The sequence below is a fragment of the Parus major genome, chromosome 9 (assembly GCF_001522545.3).
Source record: "Parus major isolate Abel chromosome 9, Parus_major1.1, whole genome shotgun sequence".
Lineage (NCBI taxonomy): Eukaryota > Metazoa > Chordata > Aves > Passeriformes > Paridae > Parus > Parus major.
This window is the reverse complement of record NC_031778.1, coordinates 19,040,824-19,063,344: the sequence shown is the minus strand read 5'-3', so window position 1 is coordinate 19,063,344 and position 22,521 is coordinate 19,040,824. Positions and strand designations below refer to the sequence as shown.

Here is a 22,521-nt window from a genome sequence, read left to right as displayed (position 1 = left end):
ATTTATTTCTAGCTTTTTATCACATATACCAATCAAAAAACCTAGTGAAATCAGGTTGTAAAACTTGTACATGGCTCAATATTCTCTTTAAAATGTCATTTCTTACAGGAAGAACTGTAAGTCCCACACTTAAACATGCAATTCAGACTTCCAGAAGAGTATTTTCAGAATCACAGTTTAATGCCCAACCCAAACTCTTCCATACTAAGCCTCATTGTACAGCATGTTTCTTTGACCAGTGATGACAAACAGAACTTATTTATTTCACCAATCACAACTAAAATGGAATTCATGAATAAAGGAAACCTGAGAGCAGTTGCATTGAGCAAATTTGAATAGCAAATAGTGAAAACTGATACAGGTAAAAGAGACAAGAGACACAGAGCTTGTCCCAGTAACCCTGACCTCAACATCACTAGAAAAGCCAGGTACAGCTCTTGGATCCATGGGATTTACAGAACCTTTTGGAAGGAGTTTGCAGAGCTTCACAAGCAATAATCATTTTTAACCAGCCATGGACTGGCAGACTCCTCTCCTCATTCCTTGTACAGGAATGTGTCAATTGCTTTTTCCTTTTTATGCAAGGGCCCTGTGAAAAACCTTCAGGTGGTGGAAAAGAAGCAGTAATGGAAGTGAGACCACTCAAGGGAATATTGTGAATTAATGAATTCACAACTTTGACTTCTGCAAACCCAGATATGAGAACTGGGGACAGCCAAAGGTGATTCACGATCTGTTCAAGTATCAGCCATGATGAAGGAATTCTCTGCAAGCTGAAGGGTCACCCCAAACTCTACATTTTTACCTCACTGTCTACAAGCTCATCCTATGTTAAACAACTAGAAGCTGTTAACCCAGCTTAATGCCATTTATATCTTGACTTACTTGCTATAGTGTGTGCTCCGTTCTCCTCTCCATTTGCAGTATTTTCTCCATTTTTCGCTGATCCCTGTTGGTTGGTGGCGGCTGCAGCTGCAGCAGCTGCTGCCTGCTGTTGTGCAAGTTTGTCTCTGTAGGCCTGTTGTCTTGTCTGTACCACATCAGGCATCACTGCATCTATCAGTGAGAGAGACTCTATCGGCCTACCATCAAACAAGGTACCATCCTAAATTACAGCACAGGGAGAAAAGGGAAAAAAAAGAAAGAAAAAAAAAAAAAGATAACACCAAGTACAAATTAACATTATGGGCAAAGATTCCAGGCAAAACTAAAGAAAATGTTTTCATTTAATATAATAAAGCAGTTTACATATGGTGCTGGAAGTGATATCTCTCATCATTGTTGTGGTTAGGATTTTTAGTGGTTAGAATTTTAGTCTAAAGTTAAGTGGCCACCATAAATATGCAAAAAAAAAGCCACTGCAGGCCTCTGGGAGAGCCTGTGGAATCAAAAGCAACTTGTTTTGAGTTTGCTGAATTGTCTGCTAAAGCAAAAAATTCTGTAAGCTATCTATGAATATGATTTCAAACATGAGTGGCTGCAGCAAAATCTAATGGTTTGTTTGAAGAGAGAGCTGCAAACATTGCAACTCGGGTCACTGACTTGTGAAGTTATAGTCTTATTAGACTAATACTTTCCATAAACATATTATCTGGGGAGTTGACTAGTTTTCTTCCTTTTTTCAAACAGTGCTGGCATGCTTTCAAACAAGAAGGAAGAATTTTATCCTGAAATGGACAAGACCCAGTTAAAAATACCCTTATACATATGCTAGGGCTTTGTAAGGATCTATTTTTAGGGACTAGAAGGATTCCTTGCAGTAAATATAGGGTCTTCTATTCCTATCATTTGCTTTATTTTTCTGAAGCTTCCTAAGGGAAAGGATTTGCTTCACTAGGACTGTGAAAACCACACAAACAGCAGACATACGGGAGACTGGAAAGTGAGCAGAATTAATGGGAAAAAAAAGTTTCCTTCTGTAATCTAACTGACACACAGAATGGCTTCTCACCTTCCAGGCACAAATGAGAATGGAAATTGAGGGAGAGTGTCTGCACCATCAGGCAGGAAGATACATAGCTTTCTGTACTGCTGAAATAACCATTTAAACATCAAATTTAACAGATCTTGCTCAAGATGAATTAGCCAGCAGAGGCAAAAGGCAAACTGGCATATACCTTCAGCCTTCCTGCCACAAATTCAAACCCTCTCTCTCCTTGGAAACCTTCCCTTTGGGCTGACATCATTTCACTGTGATGACACCGGAGCCCAAACAAGAGCTGCACAGTGCTCTCCCATCTCCCTAGTCCCAGTCTACAAAAACAAAAAATGAAGAGATTACTGGTCTCAATTATTATCCTATCACACTTGTCTGGATGCACTACAACATTAGAGTAGGGTAAAAACTCTACAGATAACGGACCTTGAAGCAATGAGCCAGAACACCATGCCTGGTGTTGTGTGGCTGCACTGGGCAGAACCCCCACCCAGTTATGTCACTCCACTCTGGTTCCACCACTGGAGTCATGGTGAACACCAGCAGTAAGGAATCTGAAGTAAAAGTAAATAAATAGGATACAAGAAAGTTAAGGAAAAATACTAACATTCAAACTTACTGCAAGCAAGGACACAATGCTCCTGCAGGCAAAGCCTCCTTACCTCATTAATACTGACTTCTGCCTCTACATACTGCAGACCTTTCTGGATGATGGAAATCAAAGCAGCTGGTGGCACCAGAGCACCATTTATATTAGACTGGCTGATATGGCTCTCTATACCAAAGGTAAATGCTGAATGGGAAAACCCTAAAGACAAGGCAAAGACATCAGAATTGATTTACAGATAGACAACGCTACTTGCTGTACCACGGTAGGACCTTCTGTTTAAAACCTGAGCAAATTATACAAAGTGTTACACTACAGCATGCTTCTGAACTACCAAAAACTCGTCAAAACACCTCAATTCCCTCATAGTCTAAGTGTACAAAAAGAGAAAAGCTAAATTCATATATAAACACAGCAGTTATTACAGCATCAATGGCAAAACATTTGTGCACAAGTCAATATAAAATAAATAATTCACCACAGCATTTAAATGTGTTTATATTTTCACAAACTACATGTAAGTATTGTACCTTGTGTAGCATTTAATTTTAAAAAATATATCCAAGACACAAGACTGCTATTTTCACTCCCTGATTTGATACCCATGAAAGTGAAATGGATCTGTATGTGAACAGAACTCAGCTCATGGAACAGTGCTGCCATAATTTTGTATGCTCTGGCATTTAGAACTACATCAGCACTGTGCACTGATTAAGAAGTGGCAAACATGTTATGGTGCAGCAATGGCAGCTGCTTGCTATTTATTTGATCACCCTGAAAAATTGAATTTAAGCTAGAGAAAAATAGTTGTTTCAGGAAATTAACTTTATCGTCATAGCGTTTTTTCTTAAACCTCTATTTATTTTTTTTTTTCTTTTCCCCTGTCAGGTAAGCAAGAAGCTGCCTGCAAACTTTAAAATGAAGATGAAGCAATTTTGAAAGTTTGGCTTCTATGACAAAAGCAATCTGCAACTGGAATAAGAACGTGTAGGTGTTTTCAGTAAATTCAGGCAGAAAAGAGGTTTTGGTTTTTTTTCTGACAAGCAGAAACTGTAACAGTCTGCCATCCACCATTGCCTATGGCTCTTCAATTTGGGAAGTCCATGAGCAGTGGACATATGTTGCACCAGTCAAATGCATTTTCAGTAAGCCTGAAGCCACCCATCAGCAATTGCTAAACAAAAACTACGAATCAATAAATGTATTGCTTCAAACAGCAAGGTAAAATATGAAATATATATGTGTATATTTTCTTATATATCTACACATATATATATTAAAACTGATCTCTTACACTGTTGTCTTAAGACTGAAGTTTATTTTTGCTTTAATATGCAGACTTCTTTTATGTATTGCTGAGATCATATTCCCTCCTGCCAGCTGACAATCATCACTTGTTCATTTACCGGGGCATGGCCTGACTTCCAGTCAAATCTTCCCATTCTAAATGTAGGCTGTGTTAAGCAATCAATATCACAGTTGTGAGTAAAAGATGATGTTGTCTCTTAGAGAGCTTCACGAATAACCACCACCACAAAACTCCCTGCAGCCATATGGCTGCATCTAGAAACCCAAACATGCAACAAAAACTGCTGATCCGACTGGGGTGGGGAAGCTTTAAAAATAAGGGAGCACTGCTGCATCCTTATGCTGTGCAGACACAGTCAGCGTGGAGGGATATGACAGGAAAAAGGTTTCTTTTCAAGTCTGGCAATATTCAAGTGTCTTTTACTCTTTGTCCTAAGAAGCAGGATATTCTGGCTATGCAGAAGGACAAGATCCTCCAAAAAAAGGTCCTGCAGGGACGGAGGCTTTTGAGAACCCAAAGAGTTATTCCTGTAAAAAATCTGTTCATCTCTATTTAGAATCAAGCGATACAAGTCATAGTCACAGTTGTCACATCTTCCTTTGAAACACAGCCACATCTGCCCTCCCACAGTCACGCTCAGGCAAGGAATTCGGCTGCACATGACCGGCTGGCAGGAGCACCATCACTCCAAGACAACAGAAGAAAACAGCATTTTGCTGATCATTCTATTTTCTTCTTCAAGCAGCCCTGAAGAAAATGGTGCAAAGTGCCATCATCACCCTGCAGAGAAGTGATCTCCAGGAAAATGCATTTTAGCAATTGAGTGAGTCCTTGGCTGGTTGACTGCCATCTGAAGACTCCAAATGACTAAATCTGATTAAGTTACAGAAGGTAACTTGGCAGGAATTCATTCTCTTGTTGAGAAGAAACACCAAGAAACAGTTCAGACAGAAGCACATGCCTACTGGCAAAATAATTAAATGAGCCTGTGTTTGCTAAAGCCAGTTGCAGATGAAAATCAAATAAATTATGCATTGTTTAATAACCAGAATTGTAAAAACTCACCTGACTCTTGCAAGTATCTATATACCAGGAAGTTAACCTCATCACTGCTTATACTCATCTTTATTCCCAGTTAAACCATGAGGTCACAACAAAGGACACAACCCTGCAAATAAAAAAAAAAAAGTAGGTCAATTAAATATTTTTAATAGCTAATAGGTATTTCCCAACAAATGTTATATTTAAAAGTAAGTAGTTCCCTGGCAGCATAGACAATGGCTTTATTTTATAATGCAAATAAGTCTACTGGAATCATTAAAAAGTCATTTGTCTCACCACAAAATAAAGATCAGTAAATTAAATATTAAAGGGCCGGATTCTCATATGAGGCAAGTTGGTATGGACTGGGAAACTCTGCTGTTTAATACCAGTATTAAAGAAGGCCTTATTTCACAGGTTTTAAAAAATAATCAAGTGAGTTTCATCCAATCTACATTACTGCCATGGAACACATTTTTTATAACATAGGTTTCTTTCTGCCTGGTTAACAAAGACCAAAAACTTGGTTTCACATTGGCATCCAGGCAGGTTCTCACTTTTACATTCTAATCTACTGCAATTTTCAGGTACTCCTGCCCTAGTGAAAAGGTACAGAACTGTATGAGATACAGAACATAGTGCCTGTTCAATGCAAGCCCAGCTAATCCCACTAAAGACCAGAAAACATCTCAGCCATATCTTTTGGCTTTTCAAAAGGAATTCTTGACATTAGAAACAAACTTTATACAGTCCATTTTTCATAACATTTCTATAGGCTTTCAGTCAGTGCTTTGAAAATATTGATGGGAGATATATATATATATTTATACATGTACAATTTTTCCTTGATTTTAGTAATAGCAAATATTTAGCAAGAAAAATAATGTATCAGACTGTATATGCTTTTGATTATAAACTTGGAAAATATGAGGCAACAACAGTCTTTAAAACATGAAGAGACAGAATACAGTGCTTTTTCTAAGTCTCATTTTTGAGAACATCCTTATGCTGTCTGAATGTTTGAAAACCTCGACCTTTCCAAGTAAACAAGTGAAAACATCAGCTTTAAGAACATGTTATGAAATAATGTCCACCTTCTGTTCCTATTATCTGTCCAGCACTTTTCATCAGCAAACCTTCCCAGATTTTTACCCAGCTGACCACCACCACTGTTTCTCCTATGGAACTGGAGTCTGAGAAAGCAAGTGACTTTCCTATTGGTATTTGACAAAGATCGACTTGGGTTCTCATGTAAAAAGGTACTGGAAAATGGGTTTTCCTACACTATTCAAAATAAAAAGTTCTTGCTATGTGGCTGCATGGGGAGGCCACTTGCCACTGCTGTTCCCAGTGGGAAAGTGGTGAACACAATCAAAAGTAACAACTACAAAGTCATGATTGGCATTAAAAGGCTGCCATGTGTATTCTCCCTGGGCATCTTTTCCTAGCAAGAACTCCCAAGGTAACAGGAGAAAATGACCACACTGTTTTTCTGATAACCTAACTTTGAGTTTTACCATTCAACTGCAGCTAATTTGGACAGTGATTTGGAAAAGCCCTCCAGGATGTGACTTTCCCACAAGTCCCATCATGCTGTACAAACATGATCCAATTAAACCCCTCAAGAAGAGAGGCTAAAGGATGAACTTGGGTATGAAGAATTTATTTGCCTGAAACCACATCTGGACACCCCTAATCCTGCCCCAGGTATGTGGTCACCCAACTCACAGCCATGCTGTTGGGGAGGTGGCTTTAGTTTCTTAAGGAAAAAAATAAAATTGCAGTTCTACTTAAACCTTTCTCATATCTAAAGGAAAAAGCTGCCCCAAGACAATGACTTCCAGTAAGTGCAACATGACTGGTAATGGAAGGCACATTGATACCAACCCTACTCCCACCCCTCCACAGCCCCAGCCACACCTGGGGTACAAGACATCCCTCCCAAACTCCAACACATACTTTGAGGACTTGTTTACTGAACACAATATAAAATGAATGGCATTTTTAGCCATTTCATGCATTAGCAACCAATTCCACCATGTGCAGGACCAAACATTAATTTTATTCAGCTATGTTTTGTTGCCATACGTGGAGCAAATTATCTTTCTTTAAGACTGTTTTTTACAGAAAAATGATGTAGGAAGAGGAACAATATTTTCCTTCAGAAGAGAAGGTAATTAAGTTTAAAGAGACTCATAAAGAAGGGGTTTTTTTAACATTACATACATACATACACACACAAATTGCAGTATTTGTTTCATGTGTATGTCACAGATTTTCAAAATCTTGCTGCATCACCAAAAACGATAGATCAAACCACAGAAATCTGATGAAAGTGCTGTTTGTCACACAGAGAGATGCTGAATTATTTATACAGAGAGGGCTCCCCCCTCAAAGCAGAACCGTGGAGATGCCACATCAATTCACCTGTTACGTAGCTGGGTAGCTGAAGGAAATTTAAAAAAAACTAATGTTTTGCTTGTCTGTCAAAAGTGTTCTTCACCCTGGCCCAGTCAAAGGAGCCTCATTTCTTCCAGGCTGGTTCGAGTGTTTTGCACAAGAAGCTTTGGTCCTGCCCGGCTATCAGGAGGTGGCACTGCAGCACTGGCTGTGGCACCCTGGCCACCAGAAAAACAGAAACAGCTCCAGAAACACAGTTTGCCCGATGAAGGGCTTGGAACTGGAAAAGGTGCAAAAGATTCCTGCATTTTACCAAAATACTGCTTTGTGCATGTTTTCAGTGCTCATTTACATTTTCTGGAAGGTGTTTTCTGTGTTTCCCCCATCCCAGGCCCTGTGGCTTGGGCAGAGCCTGGGGACAAGCGTCCCACAGCCAAGTGACACAAAAAATATGAGAATAACAAGCAACACCAAACCACCTTCCTTCCAACCCAAAGCAAAATGTCACGTTAAAGAGAAAAGAGAGTAGAAGAGGATACAGTAATTATTTCCTTTTGACACACTCTGAATTAACACCAGGCTTACCAATCCTCAAAGTGTTTGTGACAACAGACTCATGCATGTACACATGTACCCCACATCCTAAAAAAATTACTTCATCAATGCTGGCTAATTCCACCCAAATTCACTGTTTCCACAAGCAATCAACTACTTATTTTGGGCACCTTAATAGATATTAGTATTGCTCTTCATTTTATATGCAGAAATTAAATCACCAAAAAGACACATAAAAATGAGACAAAGATAAGTAGAAGTTAACATGCAATTCCTAGCAGAATTAGGCATAGATATGCAGCCTAATTTACATAGGGACCATTAAAAATATCTTGAAATATTTGCAGCTTTACGTCCCAAACCCATTCTAAAAATGTGATGAGATTCTTAGGGCCCTTTTTTTTCCTTGCCCTTAGAAACATTCAAAGGTCTTCCTCAAAACATTCTGTGGAATTACTTGGCAAAGTATGAAGCATACACATTGCTGTTTTAGATCCAATTATGCTTTTAAAGGAAATCTCTCCCATTTGCCTCTACTTTTGTTTTGCGCCCTGGAGCAGGTACAGTGCATGTGAAGGGAATTCCTCATTGCTAAAATGAGGATTAAATAAATAAAATACCCCATGACAGGTAAAAAAAGGATGGGCATGAGAGCTTATGAACGATGCCCAAATTGCTCATGGGACCACACCAGGATCAATATTCCCTGCTCAAAAGAAAGTCCATTTCAGCAGGCCTCTTCCCAGGTTTTATTTCCCTTCCCAGAGGATGGGCCTGTGGTTTGTAACACCACTGCTCAGTTACAATCAGCACAACAGCCAGGTAATCCCAGGTAATTTTTAATGCTGCTACAGAAAGTCCCTAAAGTCCCAAAATTTATCAGGCAGAACACACATCAGCTATAAAAGTCAACTATCCATAGAGATGCTGGCCTCGAGATTTACTCACTAACAGGTCAGGAGCAGAGAAGACACACGTCTGTGCTTTAGACAGACTGACCCACTCATTCCATGCCAGGAATCACACAAAAATTCATTTGGAAGCTACCTTTTTCAAGGGAAACCTGGATTCTCACCTCAGAGACAACAGCAGTTCTGGCTTTGCTTCCAGCCTGGCAGAAGTGTGTGTTTCTGTGCCTGCCCCAAGGCAGACAGGGCAGGTCACACCACAGCACCTCTGTCCCTTGAGGACCATTCACACACTTCGTACCTGGGGTTAAATTTACAACTAAAATCCATTAAGAAGGAGATCGAATTCCACTCTCACCAACACCAGATCTGCAGGCTGATCAGTGCCCAACAGTGCAAACCCAACTGTGTTTCTGACAAATCATTATTCCACTCCACATGTTTGTGCTAGCTTTGTACTCCTTGTCCAGGTTCATGCCAAATGCTGGAGAACAGATGCCACCCGATATGGCTCCTGGCCTAATAAGTTTTTTGGGTGTTTAGGGGGTTTTTTTAGACAAACCTGAACTGGCAGAGAAAGTTTATAGATCAGATTATTACTGCGTATCTCTCAATCATCATTTGATAATGTATACTGGAGTTACACTACAATTAGAGTTATTGTATCATCAAATAACAGCTTAAGAAAGTGATATTTCTGCAGTTGTAGGCGGGCTCTAACACATTCCCAATAGGTAGGATAACAGGAAAACCTGACAGGCTGCAGTGAATAATAATTCCCAAAAAACATACTAATCATTAGTGTGATACCAAATATGATATGTTAAAAGGAGCAGCTAATGCTCTGGGTAGCTCTGAAGAATGCTTAATGCTCAGACATAAACAGCCTGCTACATTTATCCATGGAAAACAGAAGTCTGGCTACAGAAACAATAAAACCCCTACAACAAAAATATTGCCATTAGAGCTTGTATTTTTTCCTCTTTTGCAAGAAATCCAGACAAATATTTTGCTAGCATATGTGCACATAGACATTTTATCAATTGTTGCTTAAGAGTCTTTCTCTTAAGGCCACAATAATTGAAAGAGCAAAGGGTGCTGTTTCAATCCAGCCACTCAGACCTGGCAAACTCCTGGATGTGTGAGGTTTCAGCAGGATTTCATTCAGATACCAAAGCCACCATAGGTTACAGAACTGGAGATTTAACCACAAAACACCATTCCTTGTGGCTGCTGTTCTACTAAAGCTTTCTCCAAATGCTCTTCTTCGAGACATGGTGGGTCCATCCCCAACAGCTGATGAAATTCCTAAGTTTATATCCAAAGAAGAGTTCTGCATACACCTTTAGAAATGCTTTATAAAGGAAAACTCATAAAATTAATTAATGGCTCCTTTATATCAAGCATGCAGTCTACGACTTGTTTTGTACATCCTTCTGTGTAAGAATATATTAAACACCAATTTCAATCAAAATGAACATTCTGTCATGCTCTAAAAAGACAAAAAAAGGGTTTATTTTCCTCCAAGTGTACTGGCTACTTGCTCTAAACACTCCTACCTGCTCTTTCACATCTTCACTTGAGCGATGGGGGCCAATATTTTATCAGGCACAGTACAATTGAACCCTTAGTAAAGCTTTCCTACTATCTGATGATCTGCAGTTAGGAATTCTAACATTCTGAATTAAAAGAAAAATATTTTTTCAAATTAAATGCCCAAGTGTTCTCATTTTCTGCATTTTTACCTGTGCCTCCAAATTGCTATTAGCTAAATGCCCTTTTGTTTAAGATTTAATAATATGTCAGATGTGCACTTGCATAAAAATTATCTGTAATTCTATGTTATGAACCTTCTTACTGATTTCTCATATCATCAGGCTTTGCTAGTTTTCCTTCTAGTAATTTAAACCAAGAGACGCTTCTCATGTTCATTGTTTAACTCTATTGCTTTGCTTTTAACCTCAGGAATACAGCTTAATTTCTGAACACTAAAAAAAAAATAACTTCTCCTTTCCTCATGTGAATTGCCTTCCTTAGCTCAGGCGATAAATATTTGTATTCTGTACTTCAGCTTTAGTGACCTAATTTATGGCAACAGTCTCTGTCTCTCCATGCCAATCTAGGAGTATGAAGAATACAACATGACAAAGCCAGTCTGAAATCTTCGGAAGAAAAAGAATTACAACCCTGAAAGCGAAGAGAAGGAAAAAAATAAAAACCGAACAAAACCCACAACAAAACACAAAACCACCCAAAACCTTGGCTAAAAGTAAGTTACTGTCTGTCTACTTATCTGAAAAATGCAGCCCAGTCCTGAGTACAGTTACAAAATATGCTGCAGATAAAGCCCATTTGTTGATTTTGCCTAGAGCAAAGTAGTATTTAATTACTGAACTACGACTCTCCTCCCCAAAGTCATATGCTGTGTGACCCAGGAGGCAGGAATTCCGGATGTTACAGCACACACACATACCCAGGATTGGATTTCCACAGCCATGGCTACAAAGCTGCAAACTTCTGTGCTTTCTAGAGTTGAAAATGCACCTTCCTGGACAGCTAAAGGACATCTTGCAGTGATTCTTGGCAGCCACGTCTTGTAAATCCCTAAGCTGACCAAAGATAAAGGGATGTTTCTGGTACTGACACTTTATTCAACACTTTAGGTTCTTAAACCTTTTTTTTTTTTTTTTTCATTATTACAATGCAACACCAGAAGAAATTATGTTTGGGGAAGATTTTTCTCCTTATTTCCTGTATCAGAGTAGTAAAGCCATATTGTTTATTAGTATTTTAAAGACTTTTCAGCTGTCTTGGTAAGCATGAAAGTAGAGACACAGATGGACTAAAGGATCTCCAGAGGTCCCTTCCAATGCCAATCATTCGGTGATTCTGTGACATCTCTTTAAAGGCACAACTCTCCTGCATGACAATTACAACCTTGTTGAAATGCAGCTAGTCCTGATACATCCTTCTGCAGATGCAAATATGTTCCTTTATAACTTAAAAGCCTAACTCAGCTGCTCAGAGCATGTAGTAAAACCTCCAGCAGTAAGTCCTGCCTCATTTTTGATTACTTCATTAAAGCCACCCCTCCCTGACTCCCCATAAGGTCCCAAGCCCAAACATCTTGTGTAGTGAAGGGTTTTTAATCACAGAGCTCAGGCTCCCTGATGGAGACAAATTGTGATTAAACTAAAACTGTCCAGACATAGCAGTTCAAAGGTTAAACCGCCTCTCTCTTTCAATACTTAAATAATCATCAGAACACACCAGGAAATATAGCTAAACATTATGAAATACTCCTTGATCAACTGTCGAACCCAGACCAAAGGCATTTTCAGAAAGGAAGAACCTGTGGCTTGATGGGATGACCTTCAGGGTTAGACTGTCCTACCCACACACAAGCTGGACAGATGATTACCGCAGCAAAACTGGAAATGTGGCATTTGCAAAACTGATTAGGAAGTGATTGGTCCTGATGACCAGAATTAGCAGAATTACCTGAGGGAACACTAGTGTAGGTTTGGCCAGTATGGATTACTTCAAGATGACCCGCAAGGTCCAAATTCCAGGCTCTGTGTGCTAAATCTGTCTCTGTAATGGAGAAGCAAGCACCAGACAAATACTTGGCATTCCTCCAGGGAGAGACATCTGTCCATCTGTCCCTCAAAAGGGAAAATCATCTTATTAGAGGGGCATCCCAGGATCAGTGGTAACATCAAACAAGCTCTGCAGCTTCCATTCTTAGGCCATCAGAAGGATGTCCCTTCAGACAGAGCTGCAGTCCTTCAGGAATACCTAATTCCAATAAATAAAGACTTCTGTAATCAAATTTTTAGACCCTGTCTCAAGAAGGCTTTGTGAAATTGTTCAATGGCTTTACTAAGTGCTAAAATAGCTTCCTGCTAATGCTGCCTGGATCTAGACACAGAACAGCTGCTGGAATCAAGGCCAAGAAAGGTGAAAACTGGAAAAAGCCTTTTCTGCAACATTATTCAAAATCCTCTATATGCCTTTTTGGCATGCACCTGGTTTAAGTATGCAACTATATGGCTGCTGATCTCCTGTGCCGCATTAAAGCCTTTGCAAGAAATTAATTATGGATGAATGTGGGAGCACACCCATTAAACCTCGCTTGGATCAAACTGTGTAAAAAATTCTGAGAAAATAACAGATTGAGAAGAGCCCTTGAGTCAGTCAAAATGAGGCCTAACAAGGGTTTCTGCTGAGACTAAGGTAGGGAGGGGTAAGGTCCAAAAATGCTTTTTTATTTGTAAACACCACCACTGGAAATACACACAGCTTCTGCAGTTCAATCTTTTTGGTCAAGAAACTGTAGAAATTAACAGTTAAACGGTTAAAAATCTCCATACCGTGCCAAGTTTCTGCTCTCACTTGATTTATTCTCATTTTCACTGCTAGAGAACCCACTAAATAACGTGGCCTGTAAGTCTGATCAGGAACATTCCATTTTTTCCAATATGTTCTTCCTGATGTTCCCACAATAGATCATTCAGGGCTCTAAGGGACTGTGTCAATTGAATTGAATGATGTGGTCGCCTGCTGGTACATAAATGCAAAAGCAAAGCTGAGGGGGTTTATTTTCAAAACAGGAGACATTGATCCTGTGACAATGTTCCATTACCCTGACTTTATTTCTATTAGAGACAGTGATTACATCTACATCAATTGCTTGAGCTGATGGATACTGGTGCACTAACAGTGACACAGTTTTCCACTAGGCTGCTGCTGGATGCTGATAGCTTACAAAACAAGAGTCATTATCCAACTAATGCTACTTATTTCTCCATGGAAAACCGCTGGAGTTTGGGCAGACTTTTGCAATTAGTCAGTTCTCAGCTGTCTGTGGTTTTTTTTGGGGGGGTTTTGTGTATTCTGTAAATCTTATTGTGGAATGGTGATTAGTGACTGTATAGCCTGGCATGGATTCTATTTGTTATGATTAAAATATTTACATTGCTACCTGCTAGTAATAAAACAGCAGATGTAGTTCCCAGAAGCAGCTGTGGGGAGCTATTTCTGCACTCCTACAACAGCAGCCCTATCTTAACTGGGGATTTTTTCATATGGCTGTATGGGCTCCTCTTCCCTTTTCATGCAGTGTCACCCTTTTGCAGCCTCTGTCCAGTGCTCTTGCTATCTTTCCCAAGCTGGTGATTCATCTTCCAGCTTTCATCTCTTGATCTGACATCCGATCTCAAGCCTGTGGTCACACATTTGGCCTGGTTTTCACCTCCTCACCAAGCACTGCCTACACATACTCTGCACTCCTAAGCCCATCTCTCCATCTGCTCTCCAGAGCATTCATCTGTACCTCCTTGTCACTCCTTTTTCTATGTCCTTCTTTCCTTACTTTCCCATTACAACACAAGTTGCTAACATTTTGCACAAATAAATTCTGCTGGTTGAAAAAAATAAAATAAAAAAAATCAATTCATCATCAACAAGAGTGTTTTCTAGTCCATGTAAACCCCTGCTCATTTTATTTGTCCTTGTTTGTTTAGCCTGGTGCCCTGAGTCATGTCCTGAACAGCCTGCAGGGGAAAGGCCTTTGTCTGACTCACTTCAGTGTATTTACCAGAATGGGTTTCCTCACTCTTGATAAGGAAGCTTTTTTAATGTTGCCATAACAACAAGAATTTGAGGTGATTTGGAGTGACAGCTGCTCAGAGTAACCAAGCCCAGCACTGCTCTGAGTTCCCAGCACCTGAGCAGATGCACAAACTGGGACCAGAGTGGGTCTGCCAGAGCCAACCAGCAGCTCCTCTCTGCCCCAGGCTGGTGCCCACAGCTCGGCACAGCGTGGCACCTCCTTCCTCAAGTCCATTTCATACTGCACATCTAGCATTTTTGCACAACCAACAGCAAAATAAAAAGGCTCCAAATTGTGCTGTGTGGTGTGACAGGGGACCTGCAAGGCTGAGCCTGCAGAGATCCAAGCAGCCCTTGCCTGGCAGTTCTAAGAGCAGTGAGTTCTGCTAGAGTCCAAGTTCAGAAACACTCATTGGTGGCCACTCATGCCTGATGGTGTTGGATGGGCTTTCTTTGCAAAACACCGCATTTTGGGGTTTTATTAAGGTTGATATCATCACTTGGGTAACTACATTAAATTTCTGCAGGTCTTTGGAGACTGGTTTCTCTTTCCTAGTGAACAACCAAATTAAAAACTAAAAACCAAACATGCATCAGTCTGGGCACAGACAGCTCCATGAACATGACCTTTTCTAACAAAGATCCATTCCCTCATTTACCCTGCCCCTCAGGTCTGAGCCTGAACACTCTCACCTCAGCTTTTTAAGTACCTACAAAGTTATTTTCAAGTGCAGGCATTATTTTCAGCAAAAGAAGTTGACAGAAGTACTCCATAAATAATACTGACCTCATAAATGGAGCAAAAGAAGCATTTCCTGGGGTGGAAGGATGCTCTGTGTGTGTGTGTGAGCATCTTTCCTGACCCCCTACATTGTTTTAGAAAAGATCAGGGATTATCAGGCACATTACAGCTTCAGCAGAGTTGAAGATATAAATATATGAAAAAGAGAGAGGCAGAAATGAGGTGCTCAGTGCACATAACAGGTCTTGAAGAGGCTTTGATCCATTCTAAACACAAATAAACCCAGCTTATTTCCCCATTGTTAAGCCTAGTCTTTTAAGCCTTTCCCATGAGAAAAGAAGTTTTGGAATTATGTACTCTGGCAGCATCTAGTTTGGGAATAACAAATAATTTTTCTGAAATTCCTTTGTGAGTGCATAAAAGCTGCCAGTTCTTTTCCTGAGGCAGATGTCTTGTTGAACAGTAGCAGCTCTGAGTCCCAGGTTTCTGAAAAATTAAGGATGAAACATAAAACCCCTGTGAGGGAATACCATAATGGGGTGAAAAAAGGAGAAAAAAAAATCCAACCTAACAGCCCCACAGGACATAGAGAAGATCATTTAGTTACAATTTATTGAAATTTCAAGTCAAGAAAATATGAGCTGTTAACAAGGAAAGCTAATTTCCAGCTTTAGTGGCCATTAATCACAGAATCAGCTCAAGAGCACTACACTGGAACCTGCTACTTACCAAAGAGAAGGCAAGATTTCTTATTTATTTTTAAATTTGGAATGAAGAAGAGAGTGCCCTTTGGACAGGGAAAACAATGAATCAGTCAGTCATACTAGCAATGCAGGGGTTTGTTGTGGATTATTTAACAAAAAAGCCTTGAATACCTCTGACTTCTTAGGACAAGGCCAGTATTACTCATGACTTGTGGATTAATGGCAAACAGGTAGACTGGCACTTGTGAATATTAATAGCAGAAATACATTGCACTTTAAACAAGCTTCTCTCCATTTACCCAGATATTAAACATGCTAAAAATCTAATGCAGTTGGCCAGCAAATTTGGTATTGAAAATATAGGCTAACATTCATCATATTTAGTATTCAAACTTTTCCACAGCCATGAAACACATCCTAAAGCCTGGAATAAATTAAATGTAAACTGACAAGTTCTTCTAGCCCCAATGTGTTCACCTCAAGAGATTTAAAGACGTGTAACTCACAACTGACTGCAGCATTATGCATGAATGGAGTTCTAAAGAAAGCTTAACAAAGTTTACCCTCAGATTAAAAACTCAACTCTTTGCTTTGCCCAAGCATTTTCACATCCACCTCTGTTCACTAAAGCAGCCTGAAGCCAGCCTGTGGGAATCTGCAGGTAAATAACCAATTATGAGTGCAGGATCTTTAAAAAAGCAAAACACATCCCCCACCACCACAAACACTTTTTGCAAAACCAAAAGTCATAGATAATGTGTTTCTGCAACTGGTCACATGAATGCAAAACCAGAATACGTGTGAATCTCCAAGAGCTATGTGGACTCCCACACTCCTGCACTATCCCTGCCCTACTGGTTGCTAATCTGCCAAAAAAGCCTCCTTTCCTCATACCACTCCACCAATGCCACCTACAACATCATCTTACTCTTAATTAAAGCCAAAAGCACCACCAGTATTAAAAAGTGCAAACCACAGCTGTGAGTCTTTAAGAAGCCATCTCAAAACTACAGCATGTTTTTGTACAGGAACAATCAAACTGCAGTGTCTGAGCACAAGTGACAGAATTCAGTTACCAGTGTGAACAACATCAGGTGTAAAAGGGCAATACAAAACCATCTTCATCTAGGTTTTTAATAATTAAAGACTAATTAATGGGGGGGGGGGGAAGAAAAAATCAGATATTTCTAATTTTAAAAAAGATGTACCAATTAAAATGAATTTAACACTTAAAATTTATTTCAGAAAAAGGGCCTATGAAGTGGATCCGAAGCCAACTATATTCACTTTGGCACCTCAAGATTTGATTTCAGGTGAACTTTGAAGTTAGGCAGCTAAAATTTCCAGAAGCACCTAGATCACTTAGATGCCATACCAGAATTATTTCTAATGACGAACAGGATGTGAAGTTCTTGCCTTTTGTGGCAACTTCCTACTAAGACCCATCAATCAAAAGCCATGAAAGACACTGAGAAACAAACACTGTCTGACAAACATTATTTATGGTATTCAAAGAGGCAAAGCTCTTTTTATTTGTCAAACTTCAACTGAATGTTACAGAAGGGGTTTAATAGCCATGATCTCAGCCCTGCTCCAGACACTGGGCACTCAGGAACACGAGTGACTGCAGCTGCAGACAGCACTGATTCACTGTCCTAGGCAGTGACACAGCATCATCACTGTACTCATCCTATTTTCCACTTGCAACCGAAAATATCAGGAATGTCAGACCAATGTAAAAATTCCCATTTCTTCTTTCACTGCTCTGTATGCCAATCTGCAGTACTGGCGTGATCTATCACGAAGTAATGGAGGAATAAAGCAACAGCAAGCCCAGCACATCAGAGCTGTCAAGGCAGGCGGGAAGGAGGAGTGTGCTCCTGAGACAGCTCTGGAAAAGGTGGCCCAGAGGTGGGGTAGAGGTTGGTCATTAGGGCAGAGCGCTGCTTTACTTTCACAAAATGAAAGATTGAGCATTCCTGGGCCACTATTCTGTCATCATGGTCCCTTCAGGGCTGTCACTGCCTCCTGCACGGGGCTTGGGGCAGCGTGGTGACAACCAAGGGATGAGAGGGGCGGCGCAGTGACCCTCGGTCCAGTCCCACTGTGAGACTGGACTGCACAACACGAGACCCTGGTGGGCACACAGCAGCTCTGACAAAAACACCTCACCCCCAGGAACTCTGCAACGAGGGACAGATTGTTTTTCCAAACATGCAAGTGCCTCTTCCCTTAATTTATACCCTTTTCAGTTTCTGCTAGAGGAGCCACCCTCAATGCAGACGTTCCATCTCTGCATCTCTATGTTCTACTCTGTACCATACCTCAAATCTGACCGTGGAGGTTTTCATAAGCAAAACCTGTACTGTCCAGGTATTAGTGCTGTGTATTTTGGCAGAGACATCTCCATCTATATTAGCTATACCCAAAGTTCAATAAGAAGTTGTATTGATTTTTCCCTTCCAAGCATATATATATTTGATGAAAAACTCACTCATGTCTCCAAAAGTTGTCTAGACATTAAGCTAATCCCCCTTCTGCCTTCAGTATCTGCTTTTTTTTTTTATTCTCAAAATGAAGCTGTACCAAGGGTCTTTTGACAGAAGAATAGCATATATGCTGAGGTGATATTCCTATAATACATGGAAAAGGCACACGACACTGTCAGTGTCATCAGCTTCCTTGACCAGATTTTCCATACCCTGGAATTTTATTTTTTTTTATTTTTTTTTTTTACTGGGAACTGTTCCAATAACTGAATCATCAAGAGAAGATTCTTCTTTTACAGAAAGCCCTGAAAAATAAAAACAAGCCTCTTTCCTTGCCTGTAGAAACTGGAATATTTTGCCTAACTCAAATTATCCCACACTAAGGACAACTTTGAATAAATGCCAAGTTCTGATACTTCAGCAGTGCTTAAGTCTAAAGGCATATTTATACTACTGTAAAGGAAAAATTCCCAGAGATTGGATGATTGTGCCTGCCATAACACAGCCCCAGACGGCTCCTACACATTGCAAAGTCACCTGCATCTCTAGAAGTAATTGCATTGTTGATCTTAGAAGATTAAAGCAGCATACCAAATGTTCCCTTTGCTAATTTGGCACTCTACAGAAGGTCTAACTGGTAAAAGGAACACACCTGTAGGAAGATATATAATGACATTCAAAAAATACATTTTAAAGTAGTTTAAATGAACACTATTTTGCTTTTCTGTATAGCACATGGGATGTAAAAAAGCTATACCAAAGCAGCCTGTGGTATATAAAGTTTTTGTTTTGTGAAGGAATCATCCTCCCAAGCTGTATGCAAAAACTTGCCCAAGTGCCTATACCCACACATAAAACCCTTAAAATTGAAAGCTGTTGGCTTTGTGCAGTAGAAGCAGGGGAGTCTACTGAAGAAACTCTTATCAAATGGGCTGAAAGTCACAAGGGATCCAATTAAGATAACAAGTTCAAACCCAGGACATTTCCTCTTCTTTCTGACTGCTCAGGCCAACATCAGACATCTGTTCTCACTAATTTTTTAATTAATCCCCTTTGAAGCAAACTATTCAAAACCTGACAATACCTCATCTGTCCGATAAGGACCCCCCTCCTGCAAAGGTGCTATTTTGAATTAAAATGCTCCTCCACTGATGCAGTTGGAAGCACAACCATAGCTTTGTGTAGAAAAACCAGTTTTGCTGAGTCAAGCTAAAAACATTAGCAGAGATGGAAATGCACCCTGTCTTGTAACTGCAGGCCACTATTACACAGGCAGCTGCACTGAATGGTCTGCAGCTTGTCCCACAAGTGACCTCTACTCTGCTTTTTGCAGAATTAACCACAGTAACTACTTCTGCTAGATCAGAGTCAAACAAATTAGACAGGATGGCTTTTCACAGAAAGAAACTCCCCATCTTTAGTTATCTTTATCTCGCCTCAAACAGATTCTATGCACATAAAATTCTGCTCACCCATTTCCAGTAATGGAAGCATTATTTGAAAATAAAGAGATGATAGAGAGAAAGAAGTCCATGACTTCTCCAGATTACATTATACTTTAATAAGTACTGCACAAATTGCTCACAACATTTTGAAAAATTTTCAGTATTTCTCAGACTCCAAAGAGCTCCCATCATCTTTCTTTTCTTACAATATTTATAAAGCTATGATGTTTTTACTTTACAGAATTGCCATTTAACATTTCTTGAGTGATGCTACTCAAACCTTCCCAAAGCTATTTCTCTCCTGTAAATCTGAAAGCCCATTTTCTGCCACTCCAAGACTTAGAAACTCTAAAGTAAGCCTACATGCATGAGTCGTGAATGCTGGAGGCTTTATGTACTTAAAGGACTGCAAATCACACACACTGAGTAGTACCATGCCCAATTATTTTAGATAAACCAACCTAATGCAATGGCAGAAGGGAAAACAGTCTTTAATCACTCACAATTTCCAACATCTTTTGCTTCCTTCATTTATCAGTCCAGAGACTTCTCAAGCAAGGACACCCCTCTCTCTACTCAATATCTCCAACACATAAAGACCTTATTTGTTTCTTTGCTTGACCAGAAAATCCCATTGAGAAGTTCTTGTGGATCCCACCTTGTTTTTAGGAAGTACACATGGATACAGATCAATCCAGAAGAATATTTAAACATATTCTAGCCCCAATGCCTTCAACTGCTTAAGTGATGTGTTGGAGCACAGCCAGTACTACACTACTCTGCAAGGCCACAAAGAACATCAGCAATATCCTTCTTTACCTTGTGGGGTCTACTCACAAGGTAAGGTTTGTTAAAACAAATTCCCTCTGTCTTTGAGTGCCCTTTAATGACCTAAGACAGCACACAAAGAGAGCCTGCCAAAAACGTAAAGGAATTGTGAATTAAAAAAAACAACAACAACAACAGAAAAAAGTAGGGAGGTGCTGGGGAAAGAAAAGACATCTGCTACACCCACAAGACATTTGTTAAATTATGGTATATATTAAAAAGTCTACAGATACAAATGTGGTCTCACTTATCTCCTGCTGAAAGAACAAATGCTCAGTTGTGTTCTTGCACAATACTTGAGCGTGGCTGCTGGGAGCCTGGTGCACAGTGAATTTTCCCTAAGAATAAGAACAAGCAATCTCATCTCCCTTGTAACTCCAGCCATGGAGAAGAAACAAGAAAAGATATTTAAGGAAAGTTTCCAAAATCAAAAGAAACTATACAGGGATTGTAGTTCTGTACATTTGAAGAAAACAACTGCAAAATCATGACTGTACATCACATTTAAGAAGACACTAATAACAGCACACAGTCTGGATATTTGCCCTCTGAACCACACACTTGTATTTTCCTTTAGGAAGACAAGATTTTAGCACTTGAAAAAAACATAGTAAAATCAAAATACTGTAATTTTAAACCCTTTTTAAAGAACTGATAAGCACCGAAGCAATTGTGACTCCACACTTCAAGAAGACAATACAGTTTTTACAATCTGTTTTGACAAAAGGTCTATTTATTAATATTTCCATACTGTGAATTGATGTGCTATATCATAACTCTCAACAAAATGAATACTGATTTACACATGAGACACTAACAGCTCCAAAAGGAGCTGTTAAAGACCACTGAATAAAAGAACACTTAATGTAAGGATTCAGTGAACTGCAGAAACTGATACCTAACAAATACTGTAAATGCACGTAATACTAAATTGTACCAAACTACAGTCCACTTTTATGACAAATAAATAGATAAATCATTGAGTGTCCTTACCAGAACTACTCTCTGAAACCCCACAAAATTGTGATGTGGCAGCAGTACAGCCCTTGGTATTACACCACCTGTAACACAAACCATATTATGATAGTTTCTATCAATATTTATTTTAAAGGATGAAAAAAGGATAAAAGCTATTTTTCTACCAGTCTTTTTACTGAAAGAATTAAAACAACATTCAGTTTCCTACTGATAACAATATATGCTTAGTTAAGAAGTTAAACAAACAAAAATTAGAGACCTTGATTATTTACATGGAATTTATTTAAAAAACAAATTACAGTTCCAGTTTCAATTCTATCGTCTTCTGACTCTTTTAGTTGAAAATAAATCCCCACCACAATCTCACTGGCTTCAAAGTAATTTCTGTTCTTTTTTTTCTGTCCACATTGACAAAGGGGAACTTTATGAGACTCCAGAAAAAGTTTACAAAGGGATAAGTATTGAAGCAATAGATATTGCAGTGTTAACCAATACATACTAAAATGATTCAATAGGAAGATAAAAAGTAGGAAACACAAGGCCATGATCAAACCATTGAGTGTTTTCAAAAGTGACTATTCAGGAGCTGAATTTCACACCAACAAATTACAAAGAGCGAATTATATGAACAATCCTTAAAATACCCTCAAGAAGTTAATTTCTACGGGTGACTGTTAAAAATAAAACAGTCCCTAGGAACACATTACACACCTGCAATCAGAATAATTACTGATCCTGTATTTGTGTAACATGGTGATTCCTACCACCAATATTCATTACAGATTAAATCATTAGAAAGTGATCTTATGTAAACTAAGGGATTAAGGAGAAGATTTGAAGGCAGAAGCACAGGAACACTGTCTAGGCACTACAAGAAAAGAATCCACATGTCAAATAAATGCTGTTTGAAGCAGGATGCACTCAACAGTAAAACAGCTAACTCTGCCCTCTGGAAGAGGACCTGGA

General features: G+C 39.4%; 1 protein-coding gene across 5 annotated transcripts in view; it reads right to left on the bottom strand.

Moving 5' to 3' along the window:
- TBL1XR1 (TBL1X receptor 1) overlaps positions 1 to 22,521 on the bottom strand; it is a 109,544-nt gene that overhangs the window by 17,926 nt on the left and 69,097 nt on the right. The window contains exons 3-6 of one of the 5 annotated variants that reach the window (XM_019007807.2): positions 21,571 to 21,638; positions 4,918 to 5,020; positions 2,599 to 2,744; positions 886 to 1,105 (exon numbers count right to left, since the gene is read on the bottom strand). In XM_019007807.2, the coding sequence (XP_018863352.1) occupies positions 886 to 1,105; positions 2,599 to 2,744; positions 4,918 to 4,975 (424 nt within the window). In that variant the 5' untranslated portion in view covers positions 4,976 to 5,020; positions 21,571 to 21,638. Of the gene's footprint in view, positions 1 to 885; positions 1,106 to 2,598; positions 2,745 to 4,917; positions 5,021 to 21,570; positions 21,639 to 22,521 lie in introns of those variants that run through there. The other 4 variants (XM_015637774.3, XM_015637775.1, XM_015637776.2 and 1 more) reach the window with 4 other exon arrangements.